The 24,841-nt window shown below is 31.9% G+C and overlaps 1 protein-coding gene across 1 annotated transcript in view; it reads left to right on the plus strand.

The window, feature by feature from the left end:
- The window catches only part of LOC145268203 (OCIA domain-containing protein 1-like), a 137,770-nt gene that overhangs the window by 101,331 nt on the left and 11,598 nt on the right, over positions 1-24,841 (plus strand). Inside the window, exon 6 of the mRNA XM_080123466.1 lies at positions 4,278-4,441. Coding sequence (XP_079979592.1) covers positions 4,278-4,441 — 164 coding nt within the window. The remainder of the gene's footprint in view (positions 1-4,277; positions 4,442-24,841) is intronic.

Here is a 24,841-nt window from a genome sequence, read left to right on the forward strand (position 1 = left end):
ATATATATGTGTGTGAATATATATATATATATATATGTGTGAATATATATACATATATATCGGGATCGGATTTTGTATGCAAAAGTATTTGATGAAACTACAAGTAAGTCATAGATCTTACTTGATAACAAAAAGTGAAGCAGAGGGAATAGGGGGAAGAAAAGGGTGATTTCACGTGACTGGATAGTCTGGTGAAAGGTAAAGTATCCAATGACGGTAAAATCCAAAAATATATTCCAAGAAAGTTAATTAAATATATATATACATATATATGTGTGTATATATATACGTATATGTATGTCTTTATATATATATGTATGTGTGTATATATATATATATATATATATATATGCGTGTATGTATATGTATATATGTGTGTATGATTTTTTCTTCATTGAAAGCATTTGAAAATTTTTAATTTGAAAGTGTTAACAAAGTCGAACATATGTGGGGTTTGTTTTTTTTTTCCTTTCAGTAAATAAATGTATTGTTTATTTAATTACAAATTTTCGGTTTTCAAAGAAACCTTTTTCAAGTAGGGATATTTAAAATGTTCTTTTTCTTTTTCTTCAACATCATTTTGTTTGGTATTTTTCGTGTCCACGAGTCTCTCATGAACTTTTGTTATATGTCCGATTGGGTGATGTAGCTCGCATTTGTAGGTTAATTGATTTTTTCTCATTGAAAGCATTTGAAAAAGAAAAAGGAAAAAAACACTTCAAATGTGCTTACTTGAAAAAGGTTTCTTTGAAAACCGAAAATTTTTAATTAAATAAACAATGTGTTTATTAAATAAAAAGAAAAAACATTTATTTGGTTTTATTAGCACTTTCAAATTTAAACTTTTCAAATGCTTTCAATGAGGAAAACTCACACACACACACACACACACACACACACACACACTAGCAGTTCAGCCTGGCTTTGCTCGTGTCCTATGTACTGTTCGTAACTTTATTTGCATGTGTGTGGGTATATATATATATATATATATATATATTAAAAAGTTTGATTCATGTCCAGGTAACCTACATCTAAAATTTCAAGTATTTAGAGCCAAAATTGGCAGAGGAGTTTGGTAGAGTCCGCAAAAGTCAACTCTTTCAACTTTGATCTTTTGGCAGCCAAATTTTCGCCCAAAAACTGATTAAAAAGGTTGCTGCATATTTGAGTACCTTTTATGTAAAATTTCAAATGTTTAGACTCCAAATTGGCTGAATAGTTTGCTAGAGATCGTAAAGGTCAAATCTTTTGGATTTGACCCCTTGGCAGCCAAATTTTTGACTAAAAACTGATTAAAAAGCTTTCCCTATGTCTGAATACACTTTATATAAAATTTCGAATGTTTCAACCAAATATTGGCTTAATAATTTGGGACAGATAGCAGAGGTCAAATTTTAAAAAAAACACGTGAAAAATGGCTTAAATAAGCCTGTTTCGATATTAAAATTTAAAAAATCGGTGCGTACCCGGGTGTTTTTGGGTGTGTGTGGTCGGTTGGGGGTGTTAATGAAAACCTAAGAATAAGCGAAGTAAAAAAAAAAACAGAAAAACGAACATTACATGAAAAATGGCTTAAATAACACTGGTTCAATATTTAAATTTAAAAAAAAAAAAAAAAAAAGAAAAAAAAGACATCTCACACCACGATTCGAACCCAAAACGTTTAGATAATGAATCAGCGCTCTAACCAACTGAGCTAACACAACGTACATGAAATTTAGTCAGTTCTTCAACTATTTAAAGTAAATCAGGTCATGACGTCATCTGATGCATGCGTAGAACCGGTCGTCGTCATGAGAGGATGGTTTTTGTTGACCCCCCCCCTCCCTGTAGAAAATTGTCGAAGCGAAGTAAAAAAAAAAAACAGGAAAACGAACGTTACGTAAAAAATGGCTTAAATAATACAGGGTTCAATATTTAAATTTAAAAAAATCGAAAAACATCTCACACCACGATTCGAACCCAAAACGTTTAGATGATGAACCAAGGTCTTAACTACCTGAGCTAAAGCAACGTATATGAAATTTGTTCAGTTTTTCAACTATTTAAAGTAAATCAGGTCATGACGTCATCTGACGCATGTGTTGTTGACCACCCCTGTCGAAAATTGTCAATTTCGGGGTGAAAAAGTTAACGTTTTTCTCTCTCTCTCTCTCTCTCTCTCTCTCTCTCTCTGTTTGCGTCTCTCTCTCTCTCACTTCGTCTTCCTTACTCTAAAGAGTGTTACTAAAAAAGAAAATGGTGTCTGGCTGTTTTTTTTTGTAAAAACTTTGATTGTTAATATTTTTTGTAAGCGTTTTTTTTTTTACTTCACATTTTTGGCTTGTTATTTTTCGTTTAACTATCGTATCTAACTATTTTTAATGTGCTAATAACTTTGGTAACGTTGTCATAGCGTAGTTTAGCTTGTGTGAGGGTTAAATTTTTTTTTACCGATAACATTTTTAAATTTTAAATTCAGACTGCCATTAGAGCTTGCTGATGTCAAGATCACGTCATAGCATAGTTTAGCTTGTGTGGGGGTTAAATTTTTTTTTACCAATAACATTTTTAAATTTTAAATTCAGACTGCCATTAGAGCTTGCTGATGTCAAGATCACGTCATAGCATAGTTTAGCTTGTGTGAGGGTTAAATTTTTTTTTACCGATAACATTTTTAAATTTTAAATTCAGACTGCCATTAGAGCTTGCTGATGTCAAGATCACGTCATAGCATAGTTTAGCTTGTGTGGGGGTTAAATTTTTTTTTACCAATAACATTTTTAAATTTTAAATTCAGACTGCCATTAGAGCTTGCTGATGTCAAGATCACGTCATAGCATAGTTTAGCTTGTGTGAGGGTTAAATTTTTTTTTACCGATAACATTTTTAAATTTTAAATTCAGACTGCCATTAGAGCTTGCTGATGTCAAGATCTCGTCATAGCATAGTTTAGCTTGTGTGGGGGTTAAATTTTTTTTTACCGATAACATTTTTAAATTTTAAATTCAGACTGCCATTAGAGCTTGCTGATGTCAAGATCACGTCATAGCATAGTTTAGCTTGTGTGAGGGTTAAATTTTTTTTTTACCGATAACATTTTTAAATTTTAAATTCAGACTGCCATTAGAGCTTGCTGATGTCAAGATCACGTGAGATGACTCAGCGGGTTTTAAATACAAGTTGACCCAAAATAAACGGCCCCGTGTACACTTTATGTAGAAGAGTTGGCGCCCGTATTTTTTGGGGCAGTTATAAATCGATTTAAAAATATGTAATGTTTAAAATTAAAATGTCACTTTTTTGGCCCCCCCCCCTGCAGAAAATCGATCAGTTGACGCACTTCTAATGGTCCTTTTGGGCTAATTTTTCGATATTTGTCGTCCGGAGGGTGGGGCTTTCATATGAGACCAAGTTTGTGAATTTTTGGTTCCGTCGGTCAAAAGTTTTTAGCAGACACACAAACATACATACATACATACATTTTCGCTTTTATATATATAGACTAGTGGGGGTACCCGGCGTTGCCCGGGTGTTTGGAGGTGTGTGTGTGTGGTGTTAAATAAAAAAGAAAGAAACCGGGGGGGGGGGGTAGAAGTTGGTAGGATCGAACCCGAAGCCCTGAGGCGAAGTTTGAAAATAAAATCGGCCAGCCAGAATGAGTTACTGAAGATGTTTGAATTTAACCAAATTGACAGGTGTGCGCACGGAAGTTGTAGAGTGTTACGACGACAACGTCAATGAGCAGGTTTGTTTGTTACAAGCGAAGTAAAAAAGAAAATGATAAAACTTAAGCGGCAAAAAAAACTAACGTAAAGCAAACGAACGATGAAAACAGAAAAACGAACACGTGAAAAATGGCTTAAATAAGCCTGTTTCGATATCAAAATTTAAAAAATCGGTGGGTACCCGGGTGTTTTTGGGTGTGTGTTTGGGGGTGGATAAGCAAAGTAAAAAAAAAACAGAAAAACGAACGTTACGTGAAAAATGGCTTTTTTGTCGATTTCGGGGTGAAAAAAATGAACGTTTTTTACCAATTTTTCAATATTTTTCGAGCGAAGGATGGGGCTTCAATATGTGTCTGTCAAAAGTTTTTAGCAGACACACAAACATACACACATTTTCGCTTTTATATATATATAGATAAAAAAATAAAAGACAGCTGTAAAAGTTTTTTCATTTTTTTTCCTAGATTATTCACAGATTGATATAAGAAAATATTTTTAAAATCAAATAATTTTTAAGTTTTGATTATATATCTTTTTTAATTAATCTGTTTCAAAATTCTTTTTCAGATTTCCTTCTGATTTTGCTACAGAAACATCTACTGGTGGCACAATAGGAAGTCATGACACCTCACTTCCATCAAGTGATAATAATACTGCTCCTGATATTTTATATGATAAGCCAGATCATCAAATAGCATCTGATACAGCTAAATTTGAAAATTATTCAACAGGTTTTTTATTTTATTTTATTTTTCTCAAAATTTGTATGTATTACAGCTAGTTTATTTAATAACGAGCACTTCCAACATTATCATATTTAGAGCCTGCCACCCTTCTTAGATGAAAACCTTAATATTCTGAGAATACCTAATTTTTATCAAATGTGGATGAGTAGTGTGACATTTACTTGTGCATCCTTTGATTTATTTTCTACAATTAATCACCCAAGAACACTTATTTAGAAAACTTGTTAAGACTCATATAAACATGTTGGCTCTTTCATACTCTTTGGGTAAACAATTTTATCTTTTTTCCTTTATTTTATATTTTTTTCTCAGATTATTTTTTTGTTCTTAGTGTTTTTCTTTCCATTGAGTTTTGGCATTCAGTTTATTTCCAAAATAATTCTCATGTTTCTAAACCAAACTTGAAAACCAGTATTATATAATGATTGAATTTTTTCCGTCATAAAATACACAATTAGGACACACTGTTTTGCATTCATTTGTTTAAAAGTCAAAAGAACAACATTCCCTTAAAAAAAAATAAACAGTATTAGCTTTCACTTTAGTGTCATCAACTTGATGTGACAAAGAACAAAACAGATTTTTATTGTGGAAACAGGGCTTTCAGCAAGTTGTGCTATTATTGGTTGTTTGATGCTAAAGGAATGTATGAAAAAAATGTTTCTTTTTGAAACAACAAAAGAACTTGATTTTTTTTTTGCATTTAAAAATTCTATTTCTCACCAGAAATTACTTTATTTTTCCTTTAAAATATTAAAGGCTAAAAACTAGTTTTGAATTTTAAAATGTCATTATTGTGACATGGCTCAAACATGTGACTGCAGTTCACATGTTTTTAACGAGAGCAAAGCTAGCTGGAGTCAGTTGATGCTGTTAGAAAGCAAACACTTTGCGGTTTATGTGTCAGTTACGCACTTCTAGTTTTGTATGTATATAAAGTAGTAGCATTCGTGTGTCTGTCTGTATACAACTCCCCTACAGCCCACACCACTGGACCAATCATGACCAAATCTGGCATGGTGATGGTCCCTCACCTCGGGATGGTGCAGACCATTTTTTAAGGTTATGGCCAAAGATCATTGTCATAGCGTGTGTATATAAACTCTCCTACAACCCACCAACCCACACTATTGGCCCAATCCTAACCAAACTTGACATTATGATAGTATTCAACCTAGGCATGGTGCACACTATCTTTCAAAGTCAAAGGTTAAGGTCATATTTAATGCTGCTCTTAATAAACAGTCTCCACCTAGAGATGGTGCACACCAAGTTAGGGTTTGTTACTATCCCAGAGCTAACTTCTTTGTGAATCTGAATCAGATCACCCTCCACCAATCCCATCCCCTTAATCAATTTAATAAATGTTAACCATTATGATAATTTGTAATTGTTTCAATTTTTATGTGTAACGATATAAGTGTCAACTTTGATATAACCTATTTGTTTTAAAGTTCATAGTCGGATTTCAGTCACTTCAGAAGGTAGTTAAAAAATGTTTATACACTTTAAGAAATAGTTGCTCTTACAATATCCACTTACTGTAAGGGTGCCTGCAAAGCAGGTATCAGGTCATAGAGCAAAGTGCAGATATCTTTGCTAGCATGAAATAAATTATTTCCATATCCTATATCTGTATATTATTATTGTCTAATCAGTGATATAGCAGATTTGGTGCTGAGAAATTTGATCTTAACTCCCTACGAAGAATCAACAGATTTGTCAAGCAAGACTTTTAACTTGCTTCAGATTGCCAACAGATTTACCAATGAGGAGTTTGTTCTAAACATTCAGCAAACCACAAACATAGTAGCAAGAGATGTGATTGCAGTATGTATCACCAACAGATTTGAATCAACTTTGAAGTGAGATCAGATTTGGCTACAACATAAATCTAAGAGTAAAACTCATTTCGTTGGCATTGAAAAAAAATATGGACAGTCTCTGGCCTTGAATCTTAAAATTTTTTAAACAACAGTAAATTCAACGGCAACACAACCCAGAGCAATTCACAAAATTATTGGGGTGTATTACTAAAAAGAAAATAATGCAATTCAAACATGTTTTCTCATCATACAATAATAAATTTGAATTTAGAAAGATTCGTCCATGGAAAACTTGTCAATGAAAAGCTTGCCTATTTTTGCTAGGTAAGAAAACTGGTCCATTATTGTATAAATATCTATTGAAAACACATTTTAGGATCATTTTAAAGGAGATAGTTTTTAAAAGAGACTACACCTCTATAATATTTTTAAAAAAATATTTTTACTTGTTTACTGTTTTTTTAAAAAAGATAAAATGATTTTTCTAAGTGTTCACTTTCTACCTAGGTTTGTAAGTTTTTAGATATCTTATTGCTGATGCAATTCTCTACGTATATAAGAGCCAGGTACATAAGGGATTGAGTATTGTTGCCACATCTGGGCAGGAGCTGCTAGAAAGACTTTGTTCTGCCTTGATAGAGATCAAAATAGACTTTGTAGTCTCGTAGGGGATGCCCTACTTTTTCACAGAAGAGATGTTGCAGATCTGTCTCTGCTTTATCATTATTTTCATGGCAAGTGTTCGTCTGAGCTCCAATCTATAGTCCCCCCCTCTCTCACCAAACTTTCATGAAAAACACTCGTCTAGTTGAAACCACTATCAATAATTTCTCCCACTCTTTATCTTTGCCTAAACCTAAACATAGATTCCATGAACAAAGTTTCTTTCTTAGAACTGCACACCTGTGGTACTCTATTCCGTTTGGCTGCTTTCCAGCTGATTACAATATGGTCGTTTTCAAGTCCAACGTAAACAAGTTCTTGATGAGCTGTTTCTCTTAAGTAAATCTAATTTACCAAATTTACACTACTAACGATTCCCTCATTGTCTCATTGACTACTGTACACTCTTTAACTCTTATCCTCCAGTGGTCTCTGGGCCTTGATAAGTGGTGACTCCTATGTAAAAATAGAAAAGTGATTCGCAATTGTATTTTGAAAACCCATGCTGTAGTGGATAATATCCAATTATAAATTATACTCTTCAATCCTCAGTGTGAGCAACACTTGATATACAATTTTCCTACCTTGTGAAAATTACTGAATTAACCATTAACTAATTTTCCTAAGATCATTTTATGGAGGGATTGCATACATACATAATTTTTTTTGGTGCCCGGAAAACTCGTCCCGGGAAAACGCGTCTCCGGAAAACTTGTACCAAAAAACTCCCCCCCCCCCTTTTTTACTAGTTAGGAAAACTTATCTCTTATTGAATAAATATCGATTGAAAACACATTTTATTACCGTTCTTGAAGGAGATATTTTTTTTAAATGAGACTATGCACCCTCATAATATTTTAAAAAATTATTTTTAACTCTTGCTTAAAAAAAATAAACTTGATCACGGAGTCAAGATACAAAAAACTAAACCAAATATTTATTAAAAAAATACTCTAGTTTTAACACTTTTTGTGTCATTACGAAACAAAAATACCAAAAGAAAACACATATTATCAAAGAAAGCAATTATTTTATTTAGAAGAATTAATTCAGTTTAAATAATTCTTTTGTTATTACAAAACAACAAAAAAGAAAACACGGTCTTATGTAATTTTGGTACCACGCTGAAATAATAACGTTATTATTTCGAAAGCCATTCTTCACATCGGGAGGGGAGGGTATCATCTAAAAGTCATTTTGGGGGCACTTGTGCAGTACTTAAAAATATACAAATTTATTTTATTTTGGAGGTGGGGGAGGCTCTTTTAAAACTATATTTACTTCAGTATTTTCTTTAATTTTCGGACATTTTTTTGTTAAAAATTATTTACTAAGTAATGTCAAGTGTGACATTACTTGTTATTTCTTTTTAACTAAATAAACTCTTTAAAATAAGTTTAAACACCAAAAACTTAAAAAGCTAGGTAGAAAACGAAAACTTAGAAAAATCAATTTATTTTTTTAAAAATAATAAACGTGTAAAAATATTTTAAAAATATTATAGGATGTGCATTATTACCTAAAAATATACAAATTTCCTTTCTATTTTTTTTTTGGGGGGGGGGCTAGTTTTAAAACTATATCTACCTTAATATTTTCTATTTTTGACCAATTATCCTCCTAAGACGTGATGTGATCCTCTTATGTCAGATATTTTTTGTTCATAAGTAACACTCGACATTACTTTTTTTTTTTTTTAACTAAATAAATTCTTTAAAATAAGTTGAAAGACCAAAAACTTTCAAAGCTAGGTAGAAAACTAAAACTTAAAAAAATTAATTTAATCTTTTTAAACAAGTAAAAATATTTTTTTTAAATATTATGGGATGTGTATTTTCTTTTAAAGACAATATCTTCTTCAAGAACAGTCATGAAATGTGTTTTCAATCGCTATTTATTTAATAAGGGACCAGTTTTCCTACCTAGCAAAAGGGGGCGAGTTTTCCTAAATTCAATTTTTTTTAATGCCTGCATTTAAAAACTGTATTTTTTAAAAGTATGTCACATTGACCTATTTTTAGTTAGTCTTTTTTTTAAGTCGTTTTTATAGAAAGAAAAGGTAAATTATGAGTTCAAAGGTTTAAACGGTTTCTTAAGATAATGACATTAAATATGTTTCAGAGTTTAAATCAATTTAGTATTACATAATAATAGGGGAAAAGACATTTTAATAGTTTTTCATTATGAGCAATAGAAAAAAAGACAATGTGGTGGCATCCCATAAGACTAAATAAAATAAAGCCATTTTTATCCCATACATATAATTTTTATTGCATTATGTTTGTACCGTGGAATGCATCATTAACTAGTGATGGGACGATTGAAATATATTTTTCCCCAATTCTAATTTTTTTTTAATTTCTAAATATAGAATTGTTTAGAGGGGGGAGGCTTAATGCAAAAAGAAAATGAACATGTAATATGTGCATATATTTTTGCAAACAGGTAAATACATCTGTGAGGAGTAATCTATAGATTTTAGTTTTACTTGTAGTTTAAAATTAATGAATATTTAGTGTTTTACTAAAAATGTACAACTAAAATTATGCCTGTCCAATGTATGACTGACGAATTTAGGAAAACTCGTTCCCTTTTGCTAGGTAGGAAAACTGGTCCCTTATTGAATAAATATCGATTGAAAACACATTTCATGACTGTTCTTGAAGAAGATATTGTCTTTAAAAGAGAATACACATCCCATAATATTTTTTAAATTATTTTTACTTGTTCACTGTTGTTTTAAAAAAATTAAATTAATTTTTTTAAGTTATAGTTTTCTACCTAGCTTTGAAAGTTTTTGGTCTTTCAACTTATTTTAAAGAGTTTAGTTAAAAAAAAAAAAGAAAAAAAAGTAATGTCGAGTGTTACTTATGAACAAAAAATGTCCGACATAAGAGGATCACGTCTTAAGGAGGATAATTGGTCAAAAATAGAAAATTAAAGAAAATATTAAGGTAGATAAAAACGAGCTCCCCCCCCCAAAAAAAAGAAAAGAAATTTGTATATTTTTAAGTAATAATGCACATCCCATAATATTTTAAAAAATATTTTTACATGTTTATTGTTTTAAAAAAATTAAATTGATTTTTCTGAGTTTTCGTTTTCTACCTAGCTTTGTAAGATTTTGGTGTTTAAACTTATTTTAAAGAGTTTATTTAATTAAAAAGAAATAACAAGTAATGTCAAACTCAACATTACTTAGTAAATAATTTTTAACAAAAAATGTCCGAAAATTAAAGAAAATACTGAGGTAAATATAGTTTTAAAAGAGCCTCCCCCACTTCAAAAAGAAAATAAATTTGTATATTTTTAAGTACTGCACAAGTGCTCCCGAAATGACTTTTAAACGATACGCTCCCCTCCCAATGTTAAGAATCGCTTTCAAAATAATGTTATTATTTCGGCACGGTACCAAAATTACATAAGACCGTGTTTTCTTTTTTGTTTTGTAATAACAAAAGAATTATTTAAACTGAATTAATTCTTCTAAATAAAATAATTGCTTTCTTTGATAATACGTGTTTTCTTTTGGTATTTTTATTTCGTAATGACACAAAAAGTGTTAAAACTAGAGTATTTTTTAAATAAATATTTGGTTTAGTTTTTTGTTTAGTTATCTCGTTTATTTTTTTTATTATTTTGATAAAGTTTTGATTCAAATAAAATTTAATCTTTTTACTTTATAGATATGCAATTCTTTTTTTTTTTGTGTCTTTAATAGTTTTTTCCTCAGGTTACTTCAAGTTATGTCACTGATTTTGGTGAATGCCGCTTTATTTTTTACACACAAAAAAAAATGTTGGTATTTTTCAAATTTGGTGTGCGCAATATTGTGAGTATAAAAAAATAGTACCATTTTAAAGAAAAAAGGTCACTTATCAATATGGTGAGCTTTTTTAAGCTCACCATATTGATAAGTGACCTTTATTGATAAGTGTTTTAAGTTGTTTTTTCACAAAAAAATCCAACTTGAAGACTTCAGTGAAAAAAATATGAAAAAAATTCAATTGGAAAAATTCTGAAAATTACACTGTTTTGTAGAGAAATATCTCCTCTTTAATAATCTGTTGGTATCATATTACTACGCTCATAAATCAAGGAGCGCCACTAATAAAAGTGAGTGTACCTACACATCAAGATTTACAACTTAATCCCAAGTGAGAAGTACAAAGTATGATCAGAACAAGCTGCACGACCCAACGAAAATGTAAACAAACAACTTGTTTTACAGATATATCAAAGTTCTTAGATAAGTTTGTTTTTGTTTATTTAAAAGTTAGAGAAAGTTATTATTTAAAATAATATTTTTAGTGTGACAAACATGTCAATAAAAGAAATGAAAATTTACAATTTAAAAAATAATGTTGTTTATTTTCTATATCTTCTTTCAAACTTTCATATGTTCTTTGCTTTATCTTCTTTCGGTTTGATAAACTTCAGCATTGTTCAATTATCTTTTAAAAATTAAACTAAAAAACATTTTTAGTTGCGTGTGACTGACGGAAAAAAATTTTTCATTTAAAAAATGTGCCTCATTTTTTTGTTTACTTATTTCTCTTATGTTCTGTCGGGCGTTTTTGATATATCTAACATTTTGTTAAATTATTTTTTTATTATTAGACTGTATAGTTATATTACTTAAAAAAAAATTTAACAGAATATAGCTAAGTTTTGAGTTATGTGCAACAAGTCATGTGTAAATAAAAAAATTAATTTCATGTAAAAATGTGCATTTTTTTTGTTTATGTTCTATTGGGCGTTTTTGATAAATTTGAAGATTTTGTTAAATTATTTTTTAATTACACTGTACATTACTTAAAAAATAATAACTGAAAATATAATTAAGTTATGTGCACGTGGCGCATAAATGAAAAAATTAATTTCACTGTAAAAATTATTTTTTTTGTTTATTTAATAATTCCCGAGACGGTACTTCTACAGTTTATCGCCGAAAATAGACGCAATTTTATTTCATTTTTTATTTTTATTTTTTTTTTGTGCACTTGTTGTTAAAATCCGAGGGAGAAATCAGTATTTTAAACTATGACCGAAGTTAGAAATAAATTTTTTTTTTTCCTTATTCCAGGTTTGACTTTAATCCTGAATATTTGTCTTTTCTTTTTATCTTTTTCCTAAATCTTTTTTGTCAAATATATTATTATTAACCAATACTTTTTTCTTATATTTAAAATGAGAGCAAAAAAAAAGTTTCCCATGAAATTGAACATTTCCCAAATTATATTTGCATATTATCTGAACTCAAAAACACGCAGCTTTTTTTTTTTTTCTTCTAAAGTATGCATTACTTCTAGCTAGTCTAAAGTTAATACGTAACCCTAAAGGTATTACTTCTTAACCAGATTTTTAAATGAGTTAAAAATAACCAGACTTTCCAATTTGATAAAAGTTCCATTATAGCATATTTATTATGGGGTGGAGCTGGAACGGTTGAACATTCTAGCTTGAGGCAAAAAGTATCCATTAACATGGGAGGGGAGACTATCTTCAAGTACTACCCTAAGCTGGGAATGGGGCAACAGACTTATACTAAGTAGATATTAATAAGTCCTCACCTTTTTTTTTTTAATGGAGAGTAGATAATGCATGTGCATGGTTTATCGGCAGCTCCAGTAACTCTCGCTTCTCCTCTTTTGTCCTTCAGTCCTCATTTCCAATGAGTGATTTTTCTGACAAAGGGTTAAGAAAAAGCTGCTTTCCAGGTCGGTATTACTTTGTAAAAAGTAGCCTGAGATGTTGGAAAATTTCTGTTTCTATGTCTATCCTTGTTGTCATGTCACTAGTAAGGGTACTGGAGGTAAACATTTCATCTGGGCTGACGTTACCCGCCTGATAGTCAGGGACCTGAACCTTGGATTAACCACTAAGGAGACTGTCCTATCAGCAGGTGCAAAGTACAGGGGCTGCTGTATTGCCATTTGGTGAATGGATTCTAGACCATACAGTAGTTTCTGGTAGGACCTCTCGATGCCATACTCATGGGTAATTGTTACGGCTTTACCTTATCATGGGCTACAAAAAAAAAATTTCTTGTCTTTTTCTCTCTCACTTTTCCTTTCTGCCCTGCTCCAACCAAGTCTATCGATCTGCTCCACAAATCCCAAAACCTCATCAAAACAAATCTCAAAAAGAAAACATGAATAAACCTAGAACCCCATCCTCCAACGTAGACCCCTACTACCATGTCTCCTTCTCCAACATCAGGGGTTTACGTTCCAACCTTCCAGAGGTTGAAACACAATTACAGGAGACAAAGCCAGACATATTCTTCCTAAGTGAAACTGGGATAGGGCCAACCACCTCTCTAGACGAATTCATAATTAAAGGATACTCTAACTTAACATCTAAATCTGACCCCCAAGATCGCCATGGGCATGGAATATGTGCCTACATCAAAGATGGCTTTCCATGTGGTCGGGATATCTCCAGAGAAGACCCTAATTTACCTAATATGTGCTTCCGGGTTGCACTAGCTTACACCACTGCATTTATATTTACCCTCTATCACCCCAACAACAGTGGGGTAACTATCTTTAAGAGCATATCTGAGAAAATTGACCACATCCTGTCTGCTCATCCTTCGGCTAACATTCACATTTGCGGTGACTTCAATATCCATAATGTGGAATGGCTGACCCACTCAAATAAGACCGATGACGAGGGGAGGTTCTGTCATGATTTTGCCACTGCCTATGACCTCACTCAGATTGTTCATGAACCCACCCGTGTGCCCGATACTACCGGTCAATATGCAAGCCTTCTAGACCTTTTCCTCACAACTTCCCCTGAGCTATGTTCATGTTCCGTTCTATCTCCTCTGGGATCCTACGACCACTCTGTTGTAGCAGTTAAGATAAAAATGAAATGTAATAAGTCTTCAGACGTACCTCACCACCTCTATGGCTGACTGGGATAGCTTCCATACATTCATATCTGATCTACCTCTGCATTCCATGTTTAAAAAGGATGTGTCCTCTATAGTATCAGATCTGACCGAATGGTTAATTGTAGGCATAGACCGATTCATACCATCCAAAAAATTCCAACAAAAACCTAACAGCCAGCCATGGTTCTCCCCAGAATGTGCTGCTGCCATTGCGCACAGAAATCACTTTTTCCATAGCTACCAACGTAATAGATGTACTGAGACTAAAGCTGCTTTCAGGACTTCCAGCAACCACTGTATAAGAGTAGTGGTTGATGGGCAGAAATCAGAGGCTCACAATATTAATGCTGGAGTCCCTCTGGGGTCCATCCTGGGCCCAACTGTCTTCCTGATCTACATCAATGATCTCCCAAAACACATACTTAAATCATTCGTTGACATCTATGCTGATGACACAGCTGCCCGGAAAACTCGTTCCGGGAAAACTCGTCTCGGGAAAACTTGTCTCCGGAAAACTCCTCTCGGGAAAACTCGTCCCCTTTCGCTAGGTAGGAAAACTGGTCCCGTATTGAATAAATATCGATTGAAAACACATTTTATGATCGTTCTTGAAGGAGATATTGTTTTTTAAAATAAACTATACCCCCCCATAATATTTTTTTAAAAATACTTTTACTTGTTTAATGTTTTTTTTGTGTTTTTAATAAAAGCGTTTATTATGTTCATAAACGAGACCGCATATTTTTTTTATATTAATATAAAAAGAATTTACTTATATACTGTTGTTCATAAAAGGATAAAATCGATTTTTCTACCTCGCCGACTATGTTGTTTATTTAATTTATTTGGAATCGTTTATTTGATAAAGAAAAAAAAAACAGAAAACAAACAAAAAACATGTCGAGTGCTACGGCGGATGTTCAACCCACAAAAATAAGGCCCGGTATATCACATCTTAGGGGGGCTTGATAATCGCTAAAAAATAGAAAATTAAAGAAATTACTGAGGGAGATTTGGTTTTAAAAAGAAAATAATAAATTTTAATATTTTTTAAAATATAATTTAGAGAGGGGGGGATAAAACCTATATCTCCCTTTGAAAAGCAACCAACAAAAAATGAAATTAAAAAGATTCTTGATAAAATAATTTTGATGAATAAATTTATTTAGTGATTACTTTCTCTCTTAATGATTGATTTTAGAATTTTGAAGTAAAAATTAAAAAAATTAAAAATGAGTTAACGAGAGGTTAGCACATGGCATCTCTCGCGCCAAAATAATATTTCGCTTTTAATTTATTAGTTAATTTTTGCAAAATTTGACAGGACGACAATAAATGTTGATAATTGATAAAATCATAATTTTAAATAACGCATGAGTGCATTTGGTATGACAGAAAACAAAAACATAACAACAAAAAACTATCATAATTAAAAAACAAAACCAAAAGCGTAACGAAGAATCGAATCGCTCTTTTTAATTTTTGGGTTTTGTTTTTTATTATTGTTTTTATGACTCCAAAAAAATAAGAACAAAAAAAATTTGTAATTAACTTTGTATGAACATAATAAACGGTTTAAAATAAGTTAAACCACTAAGAACTTAGAAAACGGACACTTCGAAAATCGATTTTATATAAAAAAAAAAAAAAACATTAAACAAGTAAAAATATTTTAAAAAAAACATTAGATTGAAAACAATATCTCCTTCAAGAACGATCATAAAATGTGTTTTCAATCGATATTTATTCAATACGGGACCAGTTTTCCTACTTAGCGAAAGGGGACGAGTTTTCCTGAGACGAGTTTTCCCGGGACGAGTTTTCCTAAATTCTTCACAACCATCTATGGCAACACATCAAAGGCCGTAAATGACAAAGTTCTCTCTAATTCTCTCTCCTCTGATCTTGAGCGCGTGGTACAGTGGGGGAAGAAGTGGCTGGTTATTTTTAATGCATCCAAAACCAAGCTTCTATCTTTACATCATCAATGCTCTGATCCTCATCTGGCATCAATTGAAATGGATGGCTCTCGTCTTGGGGAGGCTCCATGTTTTGACAAGCTTCTGGGTTTGACCTTTACTCCTGATCTGAAATGGAATACGTACATCAGGTCTGTTGCCAAGGACGCTGGGAAAATGGTGGGATCCTTCTACCGCTCCAGAAGATATCTCACTACTGATGCAATTCTCTATCTGTATAAAAGCCAAGTACGTCCAGGGATGAAGTACTGCTGCCACATCTGGGCAGGAGGTGCTAAAAACAGCGTATCCTGCCTTGACAGAGTACAAAATAGACTTTGTGGTTTGGTGGGGATGCCCTTTTCTCTTCCCTGCAGCCTCTCTCCCACAGAAGAGACGTTGCGAGCCTGTCTTTGTTTTATCGTTATTTCCATGGCAAGTGCTCGTCTGAGCTCCAATCTCTCACCCCCTCCCCTCGCCAATCTTTCACGAGAAACACCCGTCTGGCTGAAACTACTGTCAATAATTTTCCCCACTCTTTATCTGTGCCTAAATCCAAACGTAGATTCCATGAGCGGAGCTTCTTTCTCAGAAGTGCATGACTGTGGAACTCTCTTCCGTTTGCCTTTTTCCCACCTGACTACAACTTGGATGTCTTCAAGTCCAACATAAACAAATTCCTGACAAACCTGGTTTTTAGATGCATTAAAAGTAACCAGCCACTCCTTTCCCCATTGTACAACGTGATCAAGATCAAAGGAGAGAGAATTAGAGAGAACTTAGTCGTTTACTGTCTTAGATGTGCTACCATAGATAGTAGTGTCATCAGCAAAAATGTCTACAAATGATGTAAGGATGTGATTTGGAAGATCATTAATGTAGATCAGGAAAAGAGAGGGACTCCAGCATTAATACTGTGAGCTTCTGATTTTTGCCCATCAACTACTACTCTTATAAACCTATCAGAGAGGAATGATTTAATAATTGAGAAGACATTTCCAGCTATACCATAGCTGGAGATCTTATGAAGTAAACCTTTATGACATATCCTATCAAAGGCCTTAGATATGTTAAGAGCAATTGCCCTAGAAAGGTTACCTCTGTCGAGAGATTCACTAATCCTATGAGATATAACTGTAAGCACATCTGCTGTAGATCTAGCAGAACGGAAACCATACTGTGTGTCACTAAGAAGATTATTTTTGCTGAGATGGTTGATTACTTCTCTATTCTAATGTGTATTGAATCATACTAAGAAGATTCAATACATTAGCTATTGAAATGAAATTGATATGAACAGTCAAAGTTGCATTTCCGTGTCATATTTGCACTTTTTTCCCGTTGATAGTGGGATTTTGCCTAGTGTTTAGGTTGGTTTCAACTAATAATTATTGCTTTCATTAGTATTAATTTTCATTTACCACAAGATAACATTACATTTTATAAGGATTTTTCACTTGTTAGTAGTTTACATTTTTAGTTATATACTATGAAATTTGGCTTCTGGACCATGATAGCAAATTTTCAACTTTCCAACAAACTTTGAACGATCATAACTAATTGAGCTACCAAAATAAATTTGGTATTTTTGTTTATGGTTTACAAAAATCTATATGACTACATTAATTTTTTTTTTTTTTTAGATATAACTAGCAGGTGGTATCCGGCGTTGCCTGGGTGTTTGGAGGTGTGTGTGGTTTTGGGTAAATCAAAACTCGGGGGGGCGGGGGGTAAAATTTTTTTAAAAAGTTTTGGTAGGTAAGTATGAGGATCGAACCCGAACCCTTGAGGCAAAGTTGGAAATTAAAGTGTGAAAAAAAAACGTGCGATGTTAACCAGTGGGCCACCGCGACATACAACGGAAATATGTTTGAATTTATTTAAAAACAGAATTGACACTTGGCCAATAAAAGTTAACTCTGCTGCTTCTATTTGACCTCATTAATGAGCTCAAATAGAAGTAGCGGTTTGTTTACCAAACTTTGACTGGTTTTTTCCTCAAGATGTTGAAACCAGCTCCCCATTGTCCAGATTGAAAAGCACATTGATCAAAGCTGATTGCTTCTGGACGTTTCCAGGTGCGATGCCGAGAACACAAACCGTTTGAATTTAGTTTCACTTTATTTATACTAAAAAGCAGGACAAACAGGGGACAGAGCGAAATAGCGTGAATCTCATAAAAGTCAACGTAAATAAATCTAGAGGCGACCCGCGTTCCCAAATCCTAGATATTATTTTAAACACCAATTTTCCTACCCAGCAAAAATGGTTGAGTCTTCCGTGGACGAGTTTTCCAAAATCCATATCATTTGCTCCTCTTGCTGATTTGCTATAAAAGCAACTTTGATACGAACGAACTACTGAGTTTGTCAGCGCAAAATATCATAAAAATCTGTTGTAATATTATTAAAATAAAATATAAAATATTATCAAAATAAACAATAAAATAAATTTACTCAGAGGTTTCAGTCAAGAGGTTATTTTTTGGCAAATATTTTTCTTAGATTCACATAAAAAAAATTTACAAAAAAATTATTTTCTCAAATATTCTCTCTTAAGGTAGAAAATAAATAGATATATAAGTATTTATATAATGAAATCCTTAAAGATTGAGACAATTATTTCTTCCAATTCTGTGTCTCACTTTTTCTTATTCTCCCATTAAAAATTTTTATAAAAAAAATAAACAAGTTTATCTTTTAGATTAGTCATCCCTTTGTTATACTAATTATGTATGACTAAAATTGATACATGATTTATGTACGTATAATTAAATCCTTAAAGACGGAGACAATTATTTGGCACACTGTATTTGAAAAAAAATAATTGTCTCAACCATAAGGGTTTTATTAGTCAAAGCAACTTTGGCAGTTTGAAGTTTCATTTAAAAAAACAAAACAAACAAAGAATAAGCAGTTATTGATAATAATAACTTTAAAAAAAATATTTGAGAAAACTTTAAAAAATGCTTTTTTTTTTTTTTTTTGAGAAATGAACCAGAGTCGCGTTATAAATAAAACGGAATTTTATATAATATTATTAAAAAATAAATAATTAAAAAAAATAATAGTTATTTACTTGCCTCCCCAGAGGGCAGTTAGACACTAATGTTTTAAATGTGGCTAAAACTAGTTCCCTCAAAAAAAGGCACATGGAATTGGAAACATTGCCTCAGTCTTTAAGAATTTCTTCTACTTTTTACAAAAATTTTCTAGTGTTACATTGTTATTGTTACAAAATAAAAATTTTCAAGAAAAAAGTCACTTGTAAAATTTAATTTGCCAAAATCTGTTGATTGTGAGTAAATTCGTTTTGTTGTTTATTGTAATAACACAAGATTTTTTGTGCAGACAGACTCAGTAGGTCGCCTGTGTAAGAAGGAGAATTTAATAAAAATTCAGAGTTTTTAGTAAATATCTTTAAAAGATATTTGCCAAAAATAACCTCTTAAAACTTCTGAGTAAATTCGTTTTGTTTATTACAAGATTGTTTTATGATATTTTGCACTGACGGACCCTGTCATTCGCCAGTGTTGAAGTTGCTTTAAAGCAGTGACAATTAGTCACACATTGGTCGTGCCTAATGTTTAGTTGTACATATTTAGTAAAACTTGAATATTTAATAAGTAATGGAAAATTCAGTTTAAAACAAAAACAAAAAAAAAAAAAGAAAAGAATTTTTTTTTTTCCATTGAAATACAGCCATAAAGTTTTCCAATTCCGATATCCATAAAATTCCAATTTTTTGGATTCTGATTAATAATCCCAATACCAAATATATTTTTAATCCCAAAAAAGGTAATAAATTAATATTCTATTACAAGATTAAATCCACCCTAATGTATTTATTATTTTATAAGTAGTTGAAACAAAAAAATCAATTACTTTGTGACTATTTAAATTTTGAAAGGAATTAAGAATTTAATATTATAATTAAAATCAACTTTCAAGCAGACAGCATAATTTAAAAAAGCAAAACAAAGCAATACATACAGTTTTTAATAAAATTGATTTAAAATTGATTTTTATTGTTAAATTCTATTCTCGTCATAAAATAAAATTCTAATTTAATTTATAAAGAATTGAAATTTTTATTGTAATTCAGTGTTTTAATCGCTGATTGCCTGGGCCTGGAAAACTTGTTCATGGAAAGCTGGTCCATTTTTTCCTAGGCAGGAAAACTGGTCCATTATTGAATAAATATCAATTGAAAACACATTTTGTGACCGTTATTGAAGGAGACACTGTTTTTAAAGGTAACTCCCCCCCCCCATTTTTTTTTTCAATATTTTTGCTTGTTTACTCCTGTTTTAAAAATGATTTTTATAAGTGTTTGCTTTTAGTAATGCCCAAGATCATTGCTCGGAAAAAATCAAGCTGCTGGAGGTAGATACAGTTGATTATGTAATGCAACCGAACAGAATGGAGTTACAGTCAAGACATGAAAAACAAAACCATATATTTATTTAAAAAAATACTTTAGTTTTAACACTTTTGTGTTATTACAAAGCAACAACAACAAAAACACTTCTTGTTTTATCAAATAATAAAACAAATATTTTAATCCGATAAATTAATTTTTTCTGAGCACTGATCTTGGATATTACCTCGTTTTCTACCTACCTTCGTAAATATTTAGTGGTTTAACTTATTTTAAAGCGTTTATTCAGTTGAAAAAAAAACAAGTAGTGATAAGTGTTACTTTAGAACCAAAAATGTCCAATCTGAGAGGATCACATGTTGGGAATCTCGATAATCACTCAAAAATAGTAAATTAAAGAAAATACTGAAGTAGCTTTACTTTTAATAAGAGCCCTCCCCCTCCAAAAGAAAATAAATTTTAATGTTTTTTTAATATAATTTAGGCAGAGAGCTTTTTAAAAACAATATCTCCCTCAAAAACAAACAAACAACAACACCAAAAATAAAATGAAATTAACAAGATTCTTGTATAACAGAAGTAATGTTTTCTATAAAATTGATAAATTTCTTGATTGATTTTTTTTTGTTAATGATATAACAATTTTGAAGTAAAAATAAAAATGACTATACAATAGATTTTTAATACGAACTTAGGAAAACTCATACTCGGAAAACTCATCCATTTTTGCTAGGTAGGAAATTATTGAATAAATGAATTTAGGAAAACTCGTCCATTTTTGCTAGGTAGGAAATTATTGAATAAATGAATTTAGGAAAACTCGTCCATTTTTGCTAGGTAGGAAATTATTGAATAAATGAATTTAGGAAAACTCGTCTCTGGAAAACTTGTACCCGGAAAACTCGACCCTGGAAAACTCGTCCCCTTTCGCTAGGTAGGAAAACTGGTCCCTTATTGAACAAATATCGATTGAAAACACATTTTATGATCGTTCTTGAAGGAGATATTGTTTTTTAAAATAGACTATAGCCCCCCCCCCAATAATATTTTTAAAAAATATTTTTACTTGTTTAATGTTTTTTTTTTAAATAAAATCGATTTTCTAAGTGTCCGTTTTCTACCTAACTGGCTAAGTTCTTAGTGGTTTCACTTATTTTAAAGCGTTTATTATGTTCATAAACGAGACCGCATATTTTTTTTATATTAATATAAAAAGAATTTACTTATTTACTGTTGTTTATAAAAGGGTAAAATCGATTTTTCTACTTCGCCGACTATGTTGTTTGTTGTTTAATTTATTTGGAATCGTTTATTCGGTAAAGAAAAAAAACACAGAAAACAAACAAAAAACATGTTGAGTGTTACGTGAGAACGAGAAATAATGTCCGACATGAGGGTATATCACATCTTAGAGGTCTTGATAATCGCTAAAAAATAGAAAATTAAAGAAATTACTGAGGGAGATTTGGTTTTAAAAAGAAAATAATAAAGTTTAATAAGGGACCAGTTTTCCTACCTAGCAAAAGGGGTCGAGTTTTCCGGAGACAAGTTTTCCCGGGACGAGTATTCCGGGCACTGAATAAATATCAATCGAAAACATTTTATGGCTGTTCTTGAAGGAGATATTGTTTTTAAGAGAATACACATCCCATAATATTTTTTTAAAAATATTTTAATTGTTTTTAAAAGAATAAAATTGATTTTTGTAAGTGTTTATTTTCTACCTAGCTTTGTAAGTGTTTAGTGGTTCAACTTATTTTAAAGAGTTTATTTAGTTTAAAAATAAAACAAAAAAAAAACAAGTAATGTCGAGTGTTATTTTTGAACAAAAAATGTCCGATATGAGAGTCTTGATAATCGCTCAAAAATAGAAAATTAAAGAAAATACTGAGTTAGATATAGTTTTTTAAAACGAGCCCATCCTCCTTCAAAAGAAAATAAATTTGTATATTTTTAAGTAATATCCATGATCACTGCTTGGAAAAAAATCAAGCTACTGGACAGAAGTGGCTACAGCTCATTATGTAACAAAACCGAATGGAAAACACGAAAAACGAAACCATATATTTATTTTTAAAAATTACTTTAGTTTTTAACAATTCTTGTGTTATTACAAAACAAAAAAAAGAAAAGAAAACACTTCTTGTATTATCAAATAATAAAACAAATATTTTATTAAAAAAATTAATTTAGTTTTAACATTTTTTTGTGTTCACAAAACAACAAAAAGTATGGTATTTGTCTGCAATTGGGCCAATAAAAATTTTTTTTTTTTCAAGTAAAATCTTTAAAAAAAAAATGTTTATGATGTATGTACCTGTCACCGCACAAAGAAAAAAAATCATGTAAATCGATCAAGTAGTTTTTTTATATTTAAGAAAATCAAATATTATCACACATTTTATCAGAGTAAAAATTGACGCCGTCTTTATTTTGAATGATACGAGGGGCATGCAATAAGTAATGCCCCTAACCCACTTCCCATAGAAGTAGAGCAACGAAACTTGGCACAATTATTAGTCTTTCTCTACATAGGAACCACACAGAGTTATGCATTTCTTGCATTGTTTGATGCAGCTCTGGAGACAGTTTTTGTAGAACACCCCAGGTTAGTCATGCAACCACAACGTAACTTCAGAAATCAAGGGAAACGCTTTCCTTTCAAAAACAACTTCATGGCTGGGAAGAGGTGAAAGTCAAAGGGTGCAAAGTCAGGAGAGTAGGGAGGATGAGGTAGGATTTCATAACCACATGCCCGTGCTTCTGATCTGGCGACATGCGAGTTGTGGGCTGGAGCGTTATCCTGCAGGAGGAGGGTACCTTTGCTGATCTTGCCCTGCATCTTGATTTTGATAGCTTCCCTTAATTTCCTCAAAAGTGAAGCATAATAGGCTCTTGTAATTGTGGTACCCTTTGCCAGGAAATCTGTTATCACTACTCCGTCCTGGTCCCAGAAGACTGTGAGCATGACCTTGCCTTTGGAGGTGGTGAGTCCAAGTGCTTCGACTGCATTGACTGGGCTTTGGTCTCTGGATGATAGTGATGGACTTAGGTTTCATCCTGTGTAATCAGTCTTTTGAAAAACTTTGACTCATCTTCTTGGCACATCTCCAAATTTATCCTCGAGCACTCAACATGTTCTCGCTTCTGGAATGGTGTGAGCAACCTGGGAATCCATCTGGCAGACACCTTATGCATATGCAAATGGTCATGAATGATAGTTTCCACAGACTTTGTACTAATCTTGACATCTTGGGCTATTTGGGGAATAGTAATGCGCCGATCTTCCAAAATGGCAGCCTCAACTTGACGGACAGATGCCTCATCAATGGCAGGAGGGGGGGGGTGACCAGGTCTAAGAGCTGTTTCCACAGACTTCCGGCCGTGTTTGAATTCACGATGCCAGCGTTTTACAAGTCATATGATGGGGCATTATCACCATAAGTTTCTTTCATTTTATCAAAAGTCTCCTGTGGTGTGCATCCTTTCAAATACAAAAACTGGATCACTGCTTGACATTCAACAGGCTCCATTTCACACCTGACTCAGTTCAAACACCTGTAAAACAGAAACCACAATTAGTTTAGAGCTGTAATTTGCCACATAACCCGTAGAGATATAAATCATTGCACATGCAAAGTTTCAGCTAGATCAGACAACTGGAAGTGGGTCAGGGATATTACTTATTGCACGCCCCTCATATGCTGCTAGTGAAACCTCTTGGGGATCACAGGAATGTAGGTCAACAAGGGCAGACAATCGACTTTCCACCCTCTAGAAAAAAGCCTTTAAAATTAACAAATTTATAGCTTTTTGGGGGATCACTTTTCTGTAATAACATTTCTTCATATCTTGGAAACTACTCATTTACTGGAATTGTATAAATGTTATTTTCGTTTTCAGCGTCCTCAAAAAGCTATAAATGTGTTACTTTTAAAGGCTTTTTTCTAGAGGGTAAAAAGTCAATTGTCTGCCCTTATTGATTCCCAAGAGGTGTCACTAGCAGCGTATCATTCAAAATAAAGATGGCATCAAGTTTTTGTCCGATAAAATGTGTCATAATATTTGATTTTCTTAAATTAAAAAAAAACTACTTGATTGATTTACATGCTTTTTTGAATATGACATCTTTGTGCAGTGACAGGTACATACATCATAAAGATTTTTCTTGAAAAAAAAATTTTTTATAGGCCCAATTGTACACAAGCACCAAAAGCACTTCTGCAGTATGCGGACGGCAGCCATCTTTGTGCATTTCACTAAACTGTCACTGGGTGGCGCTTCTCGATCAAAAAACATTTAAATTATTAATTTGGTGTTGACCCTTCAAAGTTGCTTTAATTCAAAAAAAATGTTTCATTTAAATTATGTTTGAAAAAAAGAAGCTATTTTACTTTATAAAAATTCAGTGTTGCTTTCATTACAAAATTGTTTTATTAAAATTATATTTTCTTACACAGACTTTTAAATAAATGTTTTTACAATTAATACATTTTTATACAATAAATGTTTTGGTTTTCAAATAGTTTTCTATATGGAAAAAAAAAAATCTTGTTTCTTTCTTATTTGCCATGTTATCTGACTAAATGCCCCCCCCAAGTGACTTTTAAACAAAAAAATTTCTTATCAAATAATAAAACCAATATTTTATTCA

This window comes from Euprymna scolopes, chromosome 43 (assembly GCF_053919585.1).
Source record: "Euprymna scolopes isolate OS-2025 chromosome 43, ASM5391958v1, whole genome shotgun sequence".
NCBI lineage: Eukaryota > Metazoa > Mollusca > Cephalopoda > Sepiida > Sepiolidae > Euprymna > Euprymna scolopes.